Source organism: Xiphophorus maculatus, chromosome 9 (assembly GCF_002775205.1).
Source record: "Xiphophorus maculatus strain JP 163 A chromosome 9, X_maculatus-5.0-male, whole genome shotgun sequence".
In the NCBI taxonomy this organism is placed as follows: Eukaryota; Metazoa; Chordata; class Actinopteri; order Cyprinodontiformes; family Poeciliidae; genus Xiphophorus; species Xiphophorus maculatus.
The window spans coordinates 24,703,909-24,723,759 of record NC_036451.1 but is presented as its reverse complement, the minus strand read 5'-3'; the positions used below and the strand labels follow the sequence as shown (position 1 = coordinate 24,723,759).

Below are 19,851 nucleotides of genomic sequence, written 5' to 3'. Positions count from 1 at the left end.
CTCGTTGTTAAATAAGCAGGATTTATTTTCACTTTATTAACAGAAATGTATTAACATTTAATATGCAGGAATGACCCCTGTGAATACATGGCACAATCATATACATTCTTTAACGAGACAGTGCACAAACTTGGTGGATGGGTAAATACAGAAATCTTAAAATGATCCTTCAGTGAGCTGGGTGAGAAACATCGACTTTAAAAATGTTTTTATACATATATATTTATAAAGAAACATGGTTGTTACTAAAAAAGAAGAACAAAAAAGGAATCCTAGTGTTATCACACATCAGTTTCTATATACAATCTAGGGACGGGTAATTCACACAAACCAAAAGGGAGGAATCTACCACAGTGCTAGGCTGTAACTGTAATATACTTATTTCCATGTAACACAACAATCACATGTGCAGCTGATCATTTTAAAGAAACTAAAAACAAACAGGTGTTTTTCACTTTATTTAGCTTATAATTCTTTTTAATGTCATCGCACAGCCACCCTTCTCCCCCGCAAAACAGACGTTTGTGCCTCAGTAGACCGCTCGTATGAACGCGTGCGCCGTGAAGTGGGCTTGACACAGGATCCTAGCCATCTGTAGAAAACTCAGTGTCCCGTCAGGTAGTCCTGCGTGGAGTCGGAGGCAAAGGAGTCGGCGTCCTCGTTGTCGGAGTCCTCGCTGCTGTCGTCTGCCGCGGGCTCCCCGGAGAGGGCGATGCGGGCGTAGTCGTCCGTGTCGATGGACTTGCAGAAGTGAATGGCGTATTTGAGTTTCTCCTCCAGCACCTGTTTGCATGAGTACCTGGGCAGCTTGAGTAGGAAGAAACACGTGTAGGACTCCGGCAGGAAGTGGTCAGGAGGGTTGTATTTATCCAGAACCTGAACACAAACCAAACCGGGGTTTTAGCGAAGGAGATTGAAGATTTTGCTTTTTGTGTTTGCTTCAACACGTTACGCTGTTCAACAAAAGACTGTAAATGCAGCAACAGAGATGCTAACGTTTCCAAATCAAAACCACATTTTCATAGTTTTATTTGTAGCCATTTTTGTTTTAAACACAAAAGATCTAATTGAATAAGGGTAAATGTTTCCGCAGTGGTCATGTATTAAATAAGACACCTGTAAAAACAGTCGGTAGGAAAGTAAGGAACACAGCAACGAGTAGCAGCTGAAGAGGCGGATTGAACTGGCACGATTAACCATCCTAACTTTACATAGGAATACAGAAATTTGCTCTACTGAAATAAACGGCACCAAATGTAACAGATCTGTTATAGCATGGTCAGACAGAAAACAGAAGGACAACCGGACAGATTGTGAATGTACAGATGGATGGATGGTCAGACAATTGTCCAACAGATGGCTGGATGGAAGGTAAGACACTAAGGTTGTTGAATGGATGGACTGTAAAAATATGGATGCATTGTTGGATGGTTGATGGACTGGATGAATTGTTGGACTGATTGGATAGATTGCTGGACAGATTGACGGATTGATGGACAAATCATTGGGCTGATTGGGTTGATTGATGGATGGATGATCAGAGGACCTTTCCTCACCTGCACTACAAAGTCTCGGCCCCTGAAGTCGGCGATGGTGCGGGGCAGGCGTGTGCGGCCCCAGACGAATCTCAGGAACAGAGACCTCTCTGTGTTGGAGAAAGACTCCATCACCTCCCAGAACCACTGGATGAGCGGCGCTGTCGGCTCCACGCCTTTGTACGTGGCCACCGACTTCAGCAGGTGGAGCGGGATGTCTGGGCTGCCGCACACCTAAAGCAGAGGGAGGACGAGGAGGAGGTACTTCCATCAGAATCGGCACAAAGCTGCAGGACAGGGCGACTTCTGGAGGCCATGCATGCTCTGTCTCACCATGGTTTCCAGCTCGTAACCAGTAAAAAGTGACAGCAGAGGGACTGGAACCACCCGAGCCATTCCCTCGCGCACAGCAGACACCTGCTCATCAAACTCGTGGAGTCTGTACAAGAAATTTAAAACCAGATAGATTAGGAAAAAAAACAAAAGTTAAAGAAATTCCCATCTGTGCCATCAGAAAGTTTTCTAACCTGTAATTGATGGCCAGGCGGACGTATTCGGCCCGGTTCTCCAGGGTGATGTGGGAGTATTTGGAGCTGAGCTGGATGTCCTGTCCGCTGGCACTCGGCACGGTGAAGGGCAGCGTCATGGCCTCAAACTCCTCCGCCGTAGCCTCGTTGTCCCGGATGTACATCAGCCCGGGAATGAAGTCCTTATCAACCTGAGGGCAACACAAAGTCACCGCTTATCACAGAGTCTGGCTCAGGGCTGCAACGATTCAGCAAATGATTTCCATTTTTACCTTTCCCCGAGGCATATCGTCTTCCTCGAAGCTTCATTAAGTTATGTTTTACTATTTAGCGCACTGTGAGCTGCTAATGGATGCTAAGTGCTAGGAATAACGTAAAAATGATGCTTTGTGCAACAAGTTAGAAAACTGTGCAACTTTGAGACCCTTTATTCTGTCCTTTCATTTAAAAACAGGTAAAAAGAGAAGAAGTCAGATTTAGTTTCGCATTTTTAATATATTTAATGGCCACTGAAGGCTGTCAAATTGGAAATGTTTGGACCGGAGGATTTCCTCTTTCATACATTTCTTACAGATTAAGTAGCTGCTACAGAACGGGAGAATTTTCTATTTGATTTCTCAACTAATTGTCAGAATAACTGACAGGATAAATTACTTGCAGTGCTTTCCAGTTTGGGTGTGTCTGTGTGTACGTGACTGCAGCCGTGGCTCAACACACGTCCCGTGAGATTCACGGCGGTCCTCTCTGTCTTGTGCTAAAACATTCTTCTGCCATCTAACCTTTTGCGATATCTCGGGGGGAGAAAACTGCAAAACAAAAGCAGCTTTGAGAGGAAAAATTATTTTTTTCTCCCTCCCCTGACTCCTCCATTCTCCCAAGGATGCTGCAGGAGCGTATGATCAGAGCGTGAGGACAGGAGTGGACTCACGCCACCAGCCAAAAGCACAGCGGGGGCAACTGTTATCTTTCGTGAAAGTAGTTCAGGAGAAGTTCCCAGAAACATTCGGAGAGTTCTGCACCAACAAAGAGCCAGGCTCGGGTTTTAATCTGAGGGGGAATGTATAGGAATGTGCTTTTAGCGATGTTGTGATGCAGATCACGTGGACTGGAGGAGCTAAGAAACGTCAGACGTGAAGGGAGGACTTTGCTCTTACAACCTCAGAGTCAATGAGTTTATTTATATGCAACACGCTGCCATTATCAAATAAAACATGCATGCATTTAAAACTGGTTCAGCCTCCAGTCATGTAATCATGTAACAACCTCAAACTTTGGATTTTGTTTGGATTTTATGTGCTAAATCAACACAAAATAGTTCTTATAAAGGAGATGGTGGAATAATGAAGGAGTGGGAAAGTATTAAAAGTATTTTCCCACTTACGGCCTCAGATTAGGAATTTCTGAAATCCCCTCAATGACACTTTTCAGACTTTTATGAACAATTTTAAACATGTAAATTTTTCTTACGACTTTATTCTGTTAATGCTAAGAAAAAAAATCTTAGATTATCCCTAATATTTTGTCGTCGAGTTGACCTGAAGTCAAACTCCAAACAAACATAAGTAGTAAAACATGCATGTAAAAACATAACGTCATCACTCTGATCTATGGAAACCCGGTGCTTTGATGAAAAAACACCCACATTTAAAAATAAATAAATAAAATTCTTTAAAAACAAAAAATTTGATAAAATCGATTTTTCACCGAGCAGTACTGTATATGTGAATGTTTCTGCTGCTGGGAGAACATTTTCTACTCTGTGTTCCACACACACACACACACACCTCACTGAGGTCAGCGATGGTCAGGTTCATCCCTGCCAGCTGCTTCCATACAGGCTCTGCCAGGTTCAGGCTCAGAGGGCTTCCGGTTCGGATTGCGATTCCCAGGAGAACTCCTGCAGAGACCATGAAAAGCACATCAAACCACACTGCAGAAAATGGCCAACAGCAGAGGTGACTACTGTTGGACTACACTTTTTATTTTGGACTATATATTTTTTTTATTTTGGCATAAGTGTTATTTTTCCGTGATTTGCTCATGAGGAGATCAGGCGGATTTATACCCAGGAAGCGAAACATGCTCATGTGTAGAGAGGACTTGGCAGCAGGGTTGAGCAGGAAGCAATCCCTGTTGGCGCCCGACTCGTCGCGGCCGTTCGGCGTGACGATGAGCAGCGGCGTCAGCGAGTTCTGCAGCTCCTCGCACATCTCGGCGATGGACTCGCTGTAGCCTCCGCCGCAGTCGTCCACGGACTCGCCTGATAAGAAAGAGAGAGGTGGAGACAGAGATTAAAAAAAGGGCGTCAAACCGGGCCAGATCCGTGGAAGAACTGGGTTACTCGAACTCTGGCATTTTATAAGACGTACTCTCATTGTAAAAACTTATTTTGTAGGGATTTGTTTATTTATTTTACTAATAAACAGTTGAAAATCATTCAGATCCACTGAGTTAAAACCATCTTTTGCTGCACAGCTTGGCACATTTAGAGACTTTTTAGAAAAACAGGGCAGGCTCAGTCAGTCTAGATCAGGGGTGTCAAACTCCAGTCCTCAAGGGCCGCTGCACTGCAACTTTTAGATGTGCCTCTGCTGCACCACATCTGAATAGAATAATTAGGTCATTAGCAAGGCTGGGAGAACTGATCTACACAAGGAGGAGGTAATTAAGCCATTTCATTCCAGTGTTTTGTACCTGTGGCACATCTAAAAACTGCAGGACACCGGCCTTCGAGGCCTGGAGTTTGAGACCCCTGGTCTAGATGAAGAGAGTTCACACAAAAGTCTTCAAGGACAAAGTCTCTTTATTAGATTTATATCTGGACTTTGAGTAGGCTATTTCAGCACATGGATATGCATTGAGCTAAACGAAGAGTCTGCAAAGCTGTGACTCCTGTGGCTCTCACAAAAACCACAGGAAATGTTTTTGATTATGCATGAACTAAGAAATGGTCATTTTAGGAGTTTTTCATGCAAGTTCTTATGCAAAATCTGCTTTCAACATTTAAAACTAGTCCTGTCGCAATAAGCGATGAATTAATTAATTGAATGATCAATTAATATGAGTTCAATAATCCCTATTGTGGTGATTAATGTCTTTCTAAGGGCAATTTTGTTTACAGAGACATCATAATTCATTTCATTTTTCTGGTTTCAGTTCTGTGTGGCTTTTATTTCCTTTTTATAATAATTATTGCTTTGGGTTGTTGTGGTTTATTTTAGGTATTTAAAATATCCTCCAGTTCCAGTGTAAAGTGTTTTTTTTTTTACAAAATTGAAGTTTGTCTTTCAGAGGTCAAACTAACATTATTACATTATATTACTTTAAATGGTCTGAAACCAACAATATTATCGCTTATCACGATAATTACTGGGACAATTTATCGTCCAGCTAAATTTGATGACGTGACAAACCAACGAAACCAGCTTCAAACTATGCTAACTGTTCTTCATTTTCTACATTTATATTAAAAAGAGGCACATCTCATTCTAAAAATATGTTTTTGTCTTTTTGTATAAATGGATTTGTTTCGTTTCATTTCTTAAATCTTAAAATAGAAATAAATTAGAGCTTAATTTTGTTAACGTTCATAATAAACCATTTTATGTAGGACATATTTAGAAAATTATCTCTAGCTTTAAGTGGCTCTTTGAAGGCAAGACCGCTGGTTGTTGTACCGCTATTACAGATGTTCTGTGATGAATGACGGCTGGATTTATATCAACTTACACAAAAGTTGGCTCTGTTGACTAGTGAGGTGGTTTTTGAACGCAGTTGGTTGCATTTAACTTTGAGGGTTTCAGAGTAAAGGCGGTTGAATACAAAATGCTGGGTTTTTTTGGTGAAACTATTGAAACTCGTATATCTTTTTCCATCAGCAGCAGGGGTTTGCCACATTCTGTTGGCCTGCTTCATAAAAACCTGTCAGGACGGATCGCCCATCAGGGGAATTTGAGGAAGCAGCTGTGGCGTCCCCGTTGTGGACATACCTACAAACTTAACCTTCCACACGCGATGGGGGAGCAGCAGGCTGTCCGGGCTGAACGAGCTCAACTTGGCACACATCTGACCGAACACAGACTTGGTTCCGTCGGGGCCCGCCAGACCGCCCTTGCTGCGGGAACGCTTCACCTGCAGAGTGGAAAACGGGAGTGAAAACAAACAAAAACATTTTTTTAAAGTTTGACTTGTTTCCGTTCTGCGTGTAATTGATTTACTGTTGGAAACACGGTAACAACAGAACAGAGCTGTGTGTGTGAGCGGTGGGGCGTAAAGTTACAACAGGACTCCCTACAGACAGAAAGGACTGCAGATCACACACCAGGAAAAAAAAGGAGAAAAAAAATCCTCTTATGAAAGACATCACATGAAACACTGAAGTGTCTCAAGGGAGAAGAGGAGGAGGAGGGAAGCAGAGCACAAAGGAGACAGACTTAAACTGAAAAGCTGAATTCACTGCATCTAAATCAGCTTTTTATGTGATTTATTAAACCTGGATAAATATTAGCTGAAAAAAATGTATTCTCAAAAGTACAAATAAATTTGTTCAACAGATGCCAAAATTTTAAAACTAAACTTTTCTTTTAAAACATGTATAGAATTTTTTTTTTTAAATGTTTGGCTCTATGATGAATAACATATCTTTCCTGAAAAAAGAAAAAACAAAAAGAATCAGTAGTTTATTTGCTTGGTTTTAGTTGTTTTCTTAATTATAGTTTTCTTGGCCTGCAAGTATTTTTGATTTGATTTTGATCCACGTGACAAAAACTTTGGACACCCCTAGATTAGCGAATGCAGACTTTAAATCGGAGGCTACCTGTATTCTGTTCAGCTCCACCACAGGGCCGTGCTGCCTGTCTCTCACCATCGTAGCTTGGACCACTTTCCTGAAAGCTGCTTCCTGTTTGCAGAAAAAGATTTAAATGAATAAAAAAATAAATAAATAATCCTCTGCACTTCTGCAGGATAAATCTCCATGGTGACATACTTTGCCCTGGGAGATGAGGATGCCCCTTAGCGTGTCGAAGCCGACTGACGGGCCGTGCCCCGTCTGGCCCAGCCGGCCCTCCAGGTCGAACATGGGGATGCAGGGGCAGAAAAGCTCAGAGAAGTGATGCAACAAGAGGAGTCTGTTCCTGAGGCCCATGATGGCGATCTCCTGCAGGTGGTTGTACTCCATGGGGACCTTCAAAAACACAAACAAAGAGGAGAAAAAGCAGAGATTTCAAAGCGTCAAACGAGAAATGCAGAGCTTTTACTGCCACCCGGTGGACAGCCGGAGCTGGTGCCGCACCTGTGAGGGTAGCTTCCCAGCATTGGTGGGCTTGCTGGTGGACCAGGCAAGGGTGTGAGCCGAGCCACAGGCCACTCTGTTGATCTTCTTGCCCTGCAGCGCAGCGACCAGCCGCGGCCTCTGGATGGCGTTAGTGGTCCCGTCTCCCAGCTGGCCCTCGTCGTTGTCGCCCCACGTGTAAACTTCTCCTGAGGGCGCCACATGGCAACACAAAGTGATTTTTGTGAATTATTCACATTTTGATATGTTCTAGTCGTAACATTCTATGTTTTATTTGGCGGCATTCTGTGACAGAGCGGCACAAAATTCAACACAATTATTAATTGCAAGAAAAAAAAATTCAAAAGGGTTTTTCCATTTAAAATTCGAAAATTTTGCAAATGTATATACAAATACATTTATAGAGCTCCTTTCAATCTTTGCGGGGTTTCAAAAGTAACCAGGTTTATAAATAGAGCCATCCTGTGCATGATTTAGAGTGTTTTCACATCTGATAGTCCGGTACACTCAGTTCAATTGGGGACATCTGTTGCATTTTCAGCTGCAGTGGTTCACTTTCACACACAATGTGAAAATAAGCCAAACCCTAAAAAAAAGAAGAAAAAGAAAAAGAAAAAAAGAAAAGAAAACTGTTCCTCTCCTCGCCTGTGATGGCGATGCACCAAGAACTACTGACGGACACGACAAAAAAAAACCTGAAGAGCGCAAACAAAACTGGAGTGGCATCAGATATTAGTGTAGGATTTCTCTTTTGTCTCTGTTAAAAGACAACAAACTATTTCTCCCGCTAGCACTAGACTCATGTTCGTTTTGGTTGTATCTACCCAGAATGCCCTGTGCTTTAGTCTACTTCCTGCTTTTGGAGTGGTCTCCAGTTCGCTTGTATCCACGGCAGACTTTATTCCTACCAAACTGAGACCTATGTCTTTAGGCGGACCAGGGTTTGCTTTTTTTGGTTCGACTGCGCATTCACACTTCCCCAAACGAACCGGACTTTCTAGGCAAACAAACTAGAGTGCCATTACAGTTCTAGTTTAAACAGGGCTGGTGTGAATGATGCCTTAGTGTTGTAAAGGTCGCTGACCCTTGGTTTGGGCAGACCAAAACATCTGTGGAAAGTAGATGGTCTTACCGTCCTCGGTGCAGCAAACGCAGTGCAGAGACCCCGTGGCGATGGCGATGACTTTCTTCCCCTGAAGCCCCTGAACCTGCCTGGGCCGTCGCACATGGTCGTCAGAGCCATGGCCCAGTCGATGGTAGTCCCCTTTCCCCCTTTCAGTCGAACACAAACACAGGACCAAGTTCATGTCATGGGACAACAACAACACAGAGACCAAACAGGTCTGTGTGCGACAGGTGCCGTACATACCACGTGTAGACGGCTCCAGATTTAGTGAGCGCCACCGAGAACTGAGAGCCACACTCCACTTTCACCACCCCCAGGCCGGTGAGAGAGTCAATCTAAGGGTTGAACATCATTGAAATAATAGTTTTAGAATCAACATGAAGTAATGCTATGCATTTGTAAATGAGAACAGGTTATTTATATGGCAGGCTTCATGTTAAATGAAAGCAGAGACGCTTCCTTCTAGTTGCATCTTTGTGCCGCAATGAGTTAGAAGGTGGGAAGCATTCCAAAAAACAGCCTGGTGTTGATGGTGAAGAGAGTCTGATTTATTACCCACAGCCACCAGACTCTGTCTGCGCTCACTTATTAAGATTGTGACAGCAGGCGCCATTTTTCTCACCCTGAACGCATCGTCTGTCTTTGAGCTCCCAATGAATCCTTATCTCAGGCCAGCAAACAGCAGAGTAAAGCCGTCTGATCTGATAATGAGATGTATGGTGTTGCTATGGCGACTCGTTTAAAACACTTTTTTTTTGTGACAGATATCCGACACAGGAAGATTCTTTACAAAACTGGAAATCGCATCCAGTGAAATAATAGTGTGAGAAAAATGCAGGAAGAGTCAGCTTTTCTTCAAAAAATAAATAAATAAATCACAATGTTCAGGGCAAACTTGTTTAAACATTGGTTAAATACCAGCTAACATACTTAGAATAAATATATCTTTAATTACAATGTATATAATACATTTAAAGGATCACTTTCACAATATTTAGCATTAAATATTATGAAGTATAATATTAGCATAGCAGGTCATTTGTGAAAAGTGAGGATCTTTTCCTGGTTCTCCCTTTTTTGCAGTTCTACTGCACTCTACTAGTTAGTAGAGTTGGGTGTAATGATCCAAGTTATTGATAATATTGATACCAAGTCATTATTAGTATTGGATTGATACCAGTGTGTTAAGACTGATACTTTAGACTCAAATTCCCTTTGTAAATTTTCATTTGTTTTGCCATTTCTCAGCCCTACCGTAAAATAGATTTTGCTTTGCAGAGTATACTTTTTGCACTGTATTTAGAAAACAATGCACACAAATTTGCTTTGCTATTGTTTCTGTTCATGTGAACCTTCACCCCAAGGGTTCCCCCAGAATACTTGCCAAGCCTGGTGCTCGGGGTGCTGGGGCAGTCATTCATTCAGCGCCCCGTCGACTTTTTGAGTTAAAAAATGTTTAAAGTTGGCAGAAAGTTTGAAAATATCACTTGATAATTATGTGTTATTAAAAGACTGGAAGATTAAGATCTGAATACCGACTTTAAAGCCTTAAAAAAAATAGAAAAAAAAATATATACATATATATAAAAAAATAAGTAAGCCTGGTGGGGGCACAAGTAAACCCTGGTGGCCCGCCAGGCTTATAATATACTGGGGGAAACACTGCTAACCCTATAGATATTTTACAGACAGCTACACACCTTGTCTAAATTCTGCACTACGTTAAAACAAAGCAATTTGAAAGAAAAAAACACAAAAATACCAAAACGTCAGAAGTTTCATGATATATTAGTGAATAGGTTAATTTTAGAGTAAAACAACTAAAAGCTTCCTTTGTAATTCCGGTTCACCTTCATGGGGATTTTGCAGCCGTCACTTCCTCCTCGTCCCAGTTTCCCGTAATCCCCATCACCCCAAGACCAGACCATGTCATCATCGGTCAGACACAGCGTCTGAGCGTCCCCGCTGCCACAGGCAACATCAATCACCCGGTGACCCTGGAGGGCGTCCACCTGGAGAACAAACACAGACGGGGAATTATTTATCGTTCGGCCCGCAACAACTGAAGCACGGCGAGAGAGACGGAGAGTGAGAACCAACAAACCAATTTGGGTTTCAGCTGGTCCTCGCTGTCGCCGTGGCCCAGACGTCCATAGCGACCTTTGCCCCAGGTGAAGAGCTCTCCGCTGGCGGTGATGCAAGCGCTGTGCGCGCCGCCGGCAGCGATGTCCACCACCTCCACTCCTCTCAGGGACTCGATTACACGAGGACGGTCGCAGGGACTGGGCAGTGAGGAGGAATCCCAGTTACGGTAGAAGCAAAACCTTTTACACTGGTTTGGCCTCCAATCAGGTAACAATGTTAGTTTGCGTCAATACTTTATGACGAAAGATGCACCAATAACTTGGTGAGACAGAATCGGTGGAAGAACGGCAGGCCAAAAACAAAACAAGAAGGAAAATGGCAATTTTCATTTACTACGATGTAAAATGCTAAAGAACCTGTATTTTGTATTTTCTGATTCGCTAGCAATCATTATTGGCCTGATCGGTGCATCTCTATTTAAGACCAGCTATTGGAAGTTAAAGTCATCCTTGAGTTTCAAAAGTTTTTACCTTCTGTTCCCATGACCCAGTTTTCCATCCTCGGCTTCACCCCACGAGTACACTTCTCCCTCGGAGGAGAGCGCCAAGCAGTGCTTCCCTCCGGAGTTCACCGCCACCTTCCTGATGAAGACGTGTTGGATGGACTCCAGTAAGGTTGGTGTGGACATCGATTCCGTGCCACCAATCCCCAGCCTGCCCCCTGCTCCGTATCCGGTAGCGTACAGCTGAAGATCGAGATAAAGTCGATTAGCGCCGAAATGTTTGCCGTTCGCAAACGTTTCACGAGGTCAGGCGGGATTAAGCGGAGCAGACGCACCTTTCCGTCGGCCGTGACTGCAAACAGAGTCTGCTCTCCGCCGATGAGCTGAACCGGCCTCAGCGTGGCGAGAGCTTCGGTGGGCGTGGGAACTTTGACCTTGGCCCCCTCGATGCCTCCCAGCTGGCCTCGGTGGTTGTGGCCCCAGCCGTAGATGGTCCCGCTGCCTCCGGCGGAGAGGGTCCAGTCGTCAGGCCGCCGGTTCATCCACTGAACAAGCTGCTCGTCGTGCTCCCGCTTGAACAGATCGTGATTCTCGTGAAGTCCGTTCATGGTCTCGTGGTCCGCCATGAGCTCGCGGATTTTCTTCGTCACCTTCGTCATGGAGGGAAGGAAATCGCTTGTTACGGACATTTCAAGGTTTTGGCCAGGCAATGAATTGAATTTTTGGTTTTGGAAGATTTAATTTTTGGAATATGTGGACTTTCCCCCCCCAATGCACTTTTTGAGTTTCCACAGTTTAGAGCGACGTCAGCACACCCAAGGTCGACCATGTTTTTGACAAGCATGTTTCACAACTTCTTTTTATTTGGACTTTAAATTCAGATCAACTCTACAACGCAATATTAGGGCTAAGTTATGATTTTATCTGCTGATTCTTTTAATTATGAGAATAAAGTAATATTGCCAGAATAAAGTAATTTTTTATAAAAACTCCATCATGAAGAATAAAAAAATGAAATGAGGAATGATGAGCATCATGTGAAATTATATTTTTTGATGTTACAGCTAATGCTTAATAGAAATAATCTCAACACATCAATAAGCTTGTTGAAATAAGAGATTCATCAATTTATTGCATAATAAATTAAAATGAACTTGATCATTTCCACTATGATGATTAATACTTTGAAAAACAATTTTGTTTACAGATATATCATCATTAATTTTATTTATGGTTTCAGCTATGTGTGTGTTTTTTTTTTATATTTTATTTATTGTGCTTGGTGTTGTGTTATTGGTCTTCCAGTTTCAGTGTTTACTGCTTTTTACAAAATTAAAGTTCAGTTGTCTTTTAGAGGAAAAACATGAATTAGTATGCCATTATCAAAACACTACTTAAAAACAGTCTCAGAACAAAACTATTGTCGTTTATCACAATAATTACTGGGATAATTTATTGTCCAGCATAATTTGTTATCATGACAGGCCTACACATCAGCATCAAATTATCAGCAACACGAACAACATGAACTGTTTACGAAAGATCTTCAACGATATCAAAGCTTTTTTTCTCATTAAAACAACTCTTTTCTTGTAATTTCCAAATGTTTTTTTTTCTGGTAAAGTCGCATCTTTATTCCGCTACTGCTATGAGTATATTCTAGTAATTTGACAAATATTCTCATAGCCTGGCCTTTGTACTCCGTTGCACAAATCAAAGCAGAGATGACTGAAATAAAATTCACTTTGTGAAAATATTTTCTGTCATTTGCATTCAAAAATTTGAAATGTCCCCACAGCCTCAGTGGACTTACTTCGTCCAGGAAGGCTCGAGGTAGAGACGTCCTCTTGTCGAGGGCGATGGCCACTCTGGAGGCGGTGCAGTACCGACGGAACCAGGCCCACTTATGGGTCTCAGCGCAGCAGGGAAGCGTGTCAAGCTCCAGGTCACAAGCTAGAGCGACCAAAACCTGGATAAACAAGTCAGAATTAGTTCGACAGACACACGTATATGTGTCGATATCTCCGGCGCCGCAGCATACCTTGAAGAACGGACTATGAAGCAGCTGCTTTCCTCCCCTGACGATGGGGTCCTCGTACTCATACTGCCTCTGCAGAGCTTCGGGGAGGCCCTTCACGAGGGCGGCCAGCGCACTGCCAGTGAAACTCTGAAAGAATTTAAATAGATTTACATCACTTCATACACCATTAGACATAGCATCGCTAGCAAACTAGTGGGCCAGACAACAGCCTTTGATTTAAGACAGCTGACTTATCTTGCTTAACTATGCTACTAAAATATAAATAATACTTTTTTAAAGCAAAAAGTAAAAAAGTAAAAGTAAAAAAAATCACCACCTCTGTTTTTCAAAGGATGGTGAAAAAAGAATGACTTAGGCCATTATTTTTGGAAGGTGACAATAAAAGGTACTGCACAAAAATTATTATGCATGTCTATTGTGGCCAAACTACAGCTAATAGAAAAAATTTGCAAACTAAAACATTAATAATAATATTAACAATAAGTTTTACTCACAATGGAGCGGGCCTCGCCCTCACTGTCCCCCAGCAGCCTGTTGATGTTGATGGACTGACCGTACTCTGTGGTGAGGAGCTTACGCAGACGCTGCAGCGCCCACATCCTGTGTCCAGCAGCTGTGCAGGAAACAGACTTCACTTAAATCTCGCCATAATTTTTCACTCTAACACTTCAAATATAAACTTGCATCTAAGAGATTATGTAAACATTCAGACAATTAAGAATTAGTAGGATCATCATGTGCTGACCTAGAGCACTGAGCTGGGCGCAGGCGGCAAGGGAAGCGGCGAGGCGGGGCACGATGCTTCGGTTTGAGGCGAAATTGAGCCTGAAGTCCAGCAGGCATGTGACCAAGTCCATGGAGGGGCAGGACAGGATGCAGCGGTCAGACAGCAAATCTTTGGGGCCTAAGAGGAGAAAAGACAAGTTCAGTCACAGTCAGAGGAATAGGGCCACCAAAAAAATAAATAAATACAATCTTGATGTTTTTTCCTCAGAATTTTGACTTTTTTTCCTCAGAATTCTACTTCTGTGTTAATCTGTGTCAAAATTAAAATAAAAAACCAAACATTCTGAGGTGTACGTCAATCAAGTTGTTAGTATATGAAAAATAATCACATAATACGGATTTGTCCGTATTATGAATGACAATATTTATAACAATTTTGCCATTTATAACAAAACTTACAAGCCCTGGCTGAAGGATTTATTAACTTGCTCTTTATCCCTGCTAAAATTTAAGTTTTAAAACTATGTTTGTCTAAACATTTAATATAATTCTTTTTCTGAGACAAAAAGTAAAAGAAATTTTCCAGTGGCCCTAATCTTCTTTCATAAATCAATCTTTTGTCGTTAGAACTGGTAAATAAAAATGTCCGCTCACCGGCAGCCGGCATAATGGGGTAGACGGTGAAGCGCCAGCCCCAACCGTTCACTGATCCGTCACTGGTGAACTTCCACTTGAGTTCATCTCCTGGGATCCTTAATTCGCTGGACCAGTCAGACCACTCTCGACCTGAAATATGCGCAGCATTATTTTATGATTCATTCATCTCTTCTTTTGTGTTTCAGTGACGTAAAGCATCGTCCTCCGATTACCCGATCTGACGGAAACGATCCTGTTGGCTCCATCCATGATGGTTAGCGGATCGTGGCGCCGCTCGGTCGAACACTGCCGGTCGAACTCTATCCTTAGACCCTCAGCACCTTCCAAACAAAGTGGAGGTGGTTTATTAGGCTTTAAAAGTAGGGCTGCAACTAACAATTATTTTAGTAATTAAGACTTTTTTATAACAATGTAAAAGCATTATCTGGTTTCTAAATAAGAAAATGAAAATGCTGTTATAGCATTTTATTTGCCTAAAATGCTACAGCAGCATTCCTTTGGTGAACGCATCTGCAGCTAAAAAAATGCTAACATCAAAATGCAAAAACCTCAGGCCTTTCTGCTCGACTTAACATCGATACAGTGCAGAATGGATCTGTTTATTATTTAAATTAACTGATTGCATAACAAAAGATGCTTAAAAAGAGATTTTAATGTGCTGTGGTGGTGCAGGGGTTAAGCACAACCCACATAAGGAGGCCTTAGTCCTTGACGCAGCTGTCGTAGGTTCGATTCCCGGCCTGGCGACCTTTGCCGCATGTCTTCCCCCTTCTCTCATTACCCACTTTCCTGTCAATTAACTATCAAATAAAGGCCACTAGAGCCAATAAAACCTTAAAAAAAAAAGGAGATTTTGAACCGGGTTAAGTTAAAACAACCCATTTGAGGAGTTTTGGGTAGAACATATTTATAGACAAAGGTTGTCTTATTCTTATCCTAAATAGAAAATGTATCTATTTTTGGTGCAGTCTTGGTTTAATATCTGCTCTGCTCTGAATAGCAGGTTTTTGAGTGTATAATCCAGTTAACGATTCATCAATTACTAAATTAGTTGACAATTATTTCACTAATTGATTCGTCACAATTAATCGCTTCAGCCCTCCTTAGAGAGATTCTTCTCCTCGGGATGAGTTCGTACCTGGGATCTTGACAGTCCCGCTGGTGGACGTGTCGTCAGTGTACGGATGGCTGCTCTCCACGACGACCGGCTGGGAGGACAAGCGGCCGCTCTGCGAGTCCGTGGCAACGTCTTCCAGTTCGGTGACGCAGAGCTCCAGCAGCATGTCGGCAACCTGAACAACACAGAGAGAGAACGTGAGGACGACGAGCCCCGAAACCCGTCCGTCTGAGGTGAGAGGATCCGCCGTGTTACCTGTGGATAAGCCGTCCCCATGCCAGACAGCACGGCTGACAAAACCTCCTTCCCTTTGTCCCCGGAGCGACAGGACACGGCCAGCTTCAGCAGGTCCACGATCACCCGAGTGTCGTCGGGAACGAGGAGACTGGTGAACTCGTCCAGGTACTGAGGCTCGGGACCGGCGACCTTACTCTGGTTCTCAGAGTCCTGACAGAAAACGTTCAACAGGAAAAAAAACAAACAAACAAAAAAAAAATAATCAGGATTCACACAAGTTTATGATAAAATTCCAGATTCGGATGTCCACAGTTCTCGTGGTTCCCATTTTAGGAGACATTGAAAGGTCCCGTTTGGATTTCCTGAAGTCAGGTTCTGTGAAGTTATTTGTAATAGTTTCCTTAAATCCTTACATACATCATATGACAAGAGCTGGATTTGCATTGGCCACCTGATTGCGCAATTTGACATTTTGAAAGTAAATTTGCTTAATGGAAACACACTAGTTTTAAAAAAAAAACCTCATTTATTGATAAAAAGTTTTTTGCTATGATGAGGTGATCTTTTTGGTTGTACTGAAATTAAACACTCTTTCGCATCACACGAGTCACGTGGTCACCAAACAGATGTTGCGGCTGGCGCAAACCACAGAGAAAACGACAGGAAGTGGTAGGATGATGAAGGCGAGCCAAGCTTTTTTAAATGAATTATCGCATAAACAAACTTATTCATGTGTAATTTTAATTGCGTTTATTTATTGGAAACAATGTAATTGCAAAATTGTGTTGTTTTTTAAGTTAGCATAACACTGACAAAGCTTTGCGTAAAGAAAATGCAGCAAAAAAGGTCACAGTCATAAAAAAGTAATAATGATAGTTCTTATTGTCATTTTTACCACCATCACATTACCACAATTTATCATGCTAAAAATTCCAGTCCATGTTGCCCACCCATAATTCACATGGGATTTTAATGGCTGCTGATGGGGTAGGTCAATGCAACCAGATTGGTCGACAGACAGATGAATGAATGGATGACTAAACGAACGGAAGGGTAGATAAACGGATTAATGGAGAGGTAGACATTTAGCAGCTGACCTCTTTGGTCTTGGTCATGGTCTCGGCGATGATGCTGGCGGCTCCCGGGTCATCTGTGACGGGGATGAAGGGACGGGCGGAGGCTCCGGAGGCTGACGGAGTCACAGCTGATGACGGGGTCACTGCGTCTTCTGAGGGTGGCGCCTGATCACGCACAAACACAGAAAACGTCCCACTCTCAAAGACTGAACTTTGGTCCAATCAGAAATCTTTCTGTGCTTCAACAGAAAATTATCCGCATGAAATGAAGATGAAGCGTTCCGGTTTAGTGTTCCTGACCTCCCCCTTCTTGTCCTGCCAGGGGTTGGGGCTGACCCGCTCTTCAGCTTCAGCGGGAACGGGGGGACATTCTTCGTCGCTGACGCAGGAGGATGAGGAGGAGTCCAGTGGGGGGATGGGAGAGCTGGAGGGACACTCTGCTGGCAGGATCATGCTGGCTGGCATCAGAGCACCAACCACCGCATCCCTAAGGGCAACCACACCGCACATCCCGTCAGTAAAACTACTACGGCCCTAACAGGCGGAAATACGGCCGACTCCCATTGTTTGTGGGCGTTTTAGGTCCCTGGAGACAGCGTACCTCGCATACATGATCTGCAGAGCCGACAGAACGTGGGACAGACCCTGCTGTTTGGCCAGGTTGCCGTCCAGACTCAGGAGAATCTTGGCCAGCGAGGGTCGGTTGGGCTTGGCACTGCTCTGCCCACTCATCTTGTTGCTCACTGTCGATGAGTCGCCTTCTGACTGGACACCTGTGATGTTGGAAAACCAAAACAAAGCGATGCACAACGATATTTACGAGGACAGAACAGCTGCACCAGTTTGGACGGGTTTTTATTAAACCAGGCTGGATTAAATGTGGTCCAAATCACAATGCTCACATTGACCCATGTCTGGTAAATCTGTTGGAAGCTAAAAGAAAACTTTACTCAGTGAAAGCGCCTTTGTTACAAAGCTGTTTTTGAGTAAAGAAGACTCCAAGTCTGTAATTTCAGTATCATGTGCTCTTGATTTCTTGCTCCAAAAAACGATCTGATTGGACGCTGGAAAAGACTGTTGTGTGCAAGTTGTGCTGACAGCCGTTAGCCTGTCAGTGAAGCTATTCAAGCCGAAAACAGCAACTCAATGCTAAACATGTCGCAGCAGCATAGACGTCGCCAACGCTAATGTCAGCGTCTACAGTCCATGTTTCTAAACAAGATTCATGAATGATCAGGAGTTTCTGAAACACTTGAAAGCTAAATGGATATTATAAAACTTTGCACCAATCTGATGGTTGGAAAACCTAAATAAATTGAAAACAATAAATATTTTGGTTGTTGTCCATTTATCCAATAATTTAGCAGCAAAAATGGTTTTTAAATTGAACATATGGCTTATTTTCTCAATACACAGTTACAGACAATGCCATTAACTCTTTTAAAAATTTTAAACGAGTCTCACCACTACTTTAAATGCAACCTCAAGAGAAGCAGATGAAGACTGTTCCCTGTCATCCCCATACAGACTTCTTAGCTTCACACATGGAAAGGAGGAATTACCCAAATAGGAGGCTCCCAGGGAGTCCCTGGCAGTCTGGAAGAGGACCGGCTCGTGAACCGAGGGCGTGGTCACATCCACGGTAGTCCAGGCAACGCTGTGGGAAGAGCCACACGCCACTCGAGTGATCTTCTGTCCCTCCAGGCCCTGAACCAGGGTGGGCTTCCTGTTAACCGTGGTGGTGCCGTTTCCCTGCTGGCCGTGGTCATTGTCTCCCCATGCATACACCTTTTACAGAAACTCAAGATTTGACTCCAAAGCAACTAAATGCCTTGTATTTCCATTTAAACCTCATGCAGGACCGTACAGGGTAAAGCAGAGACGGAAGCAGAACTGCAGTGATTACTACCAACCTGTCCTGTGTCTGTAACAGCCAGACAGTGCAGAGCTCCAACAGCAACATGGACGATCTTTTTCGCTCTCAGTCCCTCCACCATCTGGGGCTTCCGCACATGGACATCGGTACCGTGGCCCAATCGAAAGTAGTCACCTTTGCCCCTGTTTGGTGTAGGAAAAAAAAAGCAATATGAATTTTCCCTGCCAATATGGATAAATGATGTTTGATCTTCTAAGTAACGTTTGGTAGTCTTACCAGGTCCAGACGCCTCCAGATTTGGTCAGCGCCAGGGAAAACTGCGCCCCGCACTCGATTTGGCAGACTCCTTGTCCGTTGAGCCTCTCTATGTTCTGGGGAATGTTGCAGCCCTCGCTGCCGCCACGGCCGAGCTTTCCAAAGTCCCCGTCGCCCCAGGAGAACACCAAGCCTGGCAAAACAGATGCAAACGCAACTCAGCTCGTTTTCTCCAAGTCAAATTAAATAAATGTCACGCAGAAACGTGTGCGGTTTCCATGACAATGGAATGGCAATTTATCTTTTTCTAGTTTGGGATGATGACAGAACGTACAAATTTGATCAACTTTAATGCCTAAAACGAGGTGACCAAGTTTGAATTTGATGTAAATTTTTTTGCATCCACATAGAAGGTTAAAATTATTATCGTCAGAAAGTGTAGGAGCTTCTTAAAGAGACAGGGGCCAATTTCAAAGAGTCAAACTGTGAAGTTAAATTTCTTTCATGTTAGATATGTATGCCATTTTTTAACAACTGGAGGTAACATAGCTACTTGATTGTGCAATGAAATGGCACTATGTGCCTGAAACATACATGATACTGCTCCTTTAATGAATCTTGGCTTGTTCCTAAACGTCCTGAACAATTTTATATCATCAGAGGGGACAGTTTGGGGCAGATGACTGAAACTTTGGACATAGTATGGTGTAAATACCAAACAATGTTTCCACTGCCTGTTTTGGAGTTGATAAAACAAGCCAACGTCAAGTTTCTTTACCTGGACCTTAACTCTAATAA

The 19,851-nt window shown here is 43.1% G+C and overlaps 1 protein-coding gene across 3 annotated transcripts in view; it reads right to left on the bottom strand.

Annotated features, from left to right (window-relative positions):
- Window positions 1-19,851, bottom strand: part of LOC102234699 (E3 ubiquitin-protein ligase HERC2) — a 66,988-nt gene continuing 47,137 nt past the window's right edge. For all 3 annotated transcript variants that reach the window (XM_023340126.1, XM_023340127.1, XM_014470785.2), the window contains exons 62-91: window positions 19,075-19,246; window positions 18,836-18,980; window positions 18,485-18,710; window positions 17,524-17,695; window positions 17,223-17,409; window positions 16,944-17,087; window positions 15,865-16,056; window positions 15,631-15,784; window positions 14,705-14,812; window positions 14,490-14,621; window positions 13,855-14,013; window positions 13,604-13,722; window positions 13,110-13,235; window positions 12,882-13,037; window positions 11,404-11,718; window positions 11,097-11,311; window positions 10,586-10,763; window positions 10,332-10,493; window positions 8,725-8,816; window positions 8,488-8,627; window positions 7,356-7,543; window positions 7,050-7,247; window positions 6,879-6,962; window positions 6,052-6,193; window positions 4,128-4,322; window positions 3,847-3,959; window positions 2,063-2,253; window positions 1,869-1,974; window positions 1,557-1,769; window positions 1-876 (exon numbers count right to left, since the gene is read on the bottom strand). In XM_023340126.1, coding sequence (XP_023195894.1) covers window positions 604-876; window positions 1,557-1,769; window positions 1,869-1,974; window positions 2,063-2,253; window positions 3,847-3,959; window positions 4,128-4,322; window positions 6,052-6,193; window positions 6,879-6,962; window positions 7,050-7,247; window positions 7,356-7,543; window positions 8,488-8,627; window positions 8,725-8,816; window positions 10,332-10,493; window positions 10,586-10,763; window positions 11,097-11,311; window positions 11,404-11,718; window positions 12,882-13,037; window positions 13,110-13,235; window positions 13,604-13,722; window positions 13,855-14,013; window positions 14,490-14,621; window positions 14,705-14,812; window positions 15,631-15,784; window positions 15,865-16,056; window positions 16,944-17,087; window positions 17,223-17,409; window positions 17,524-17,695; window positions 18,485-18,710; window positions 18,836-18,980; window positions 19,075-19,246 — 4,997 coding nt within the window. In that variant the 3' untranslated portion in view covers window positions 1-603. The remainder of the gene's footprint in view (window positions 877-1,556; window positions 1,770-1,868; window positions 1,975-2,062; window positions 2,254-3,846; window positions 3,960-4,127; window positions 4,323-6,051; window positions 6,194-6,878; window positions 6,963-7,049; window positions 7,248-7,355; window positions 7,544-8,487; window positions 8,628-8,724; window positions 8,817-10,331; window positions 10,494-10,585; window positions 10,764-11,096; window positions 11,312-11,403; window positions 11,719-12,881; window positions 13,038-13,109; window positions 13,236-13,603; window positions 13,723-13,854; window positions 14,014-14,489; window positions 14,622-14,704; window positions 14,813-15,630; window positions 15,785-15,864; window positions 16,057-16,943; window positions 17,088-17,222; window positions 17,410-17,523; window positions 17,696-18,484; window positions 18,711-18,835; window positions 18,981-19,074; window positions 19,247-19,851) is intronic.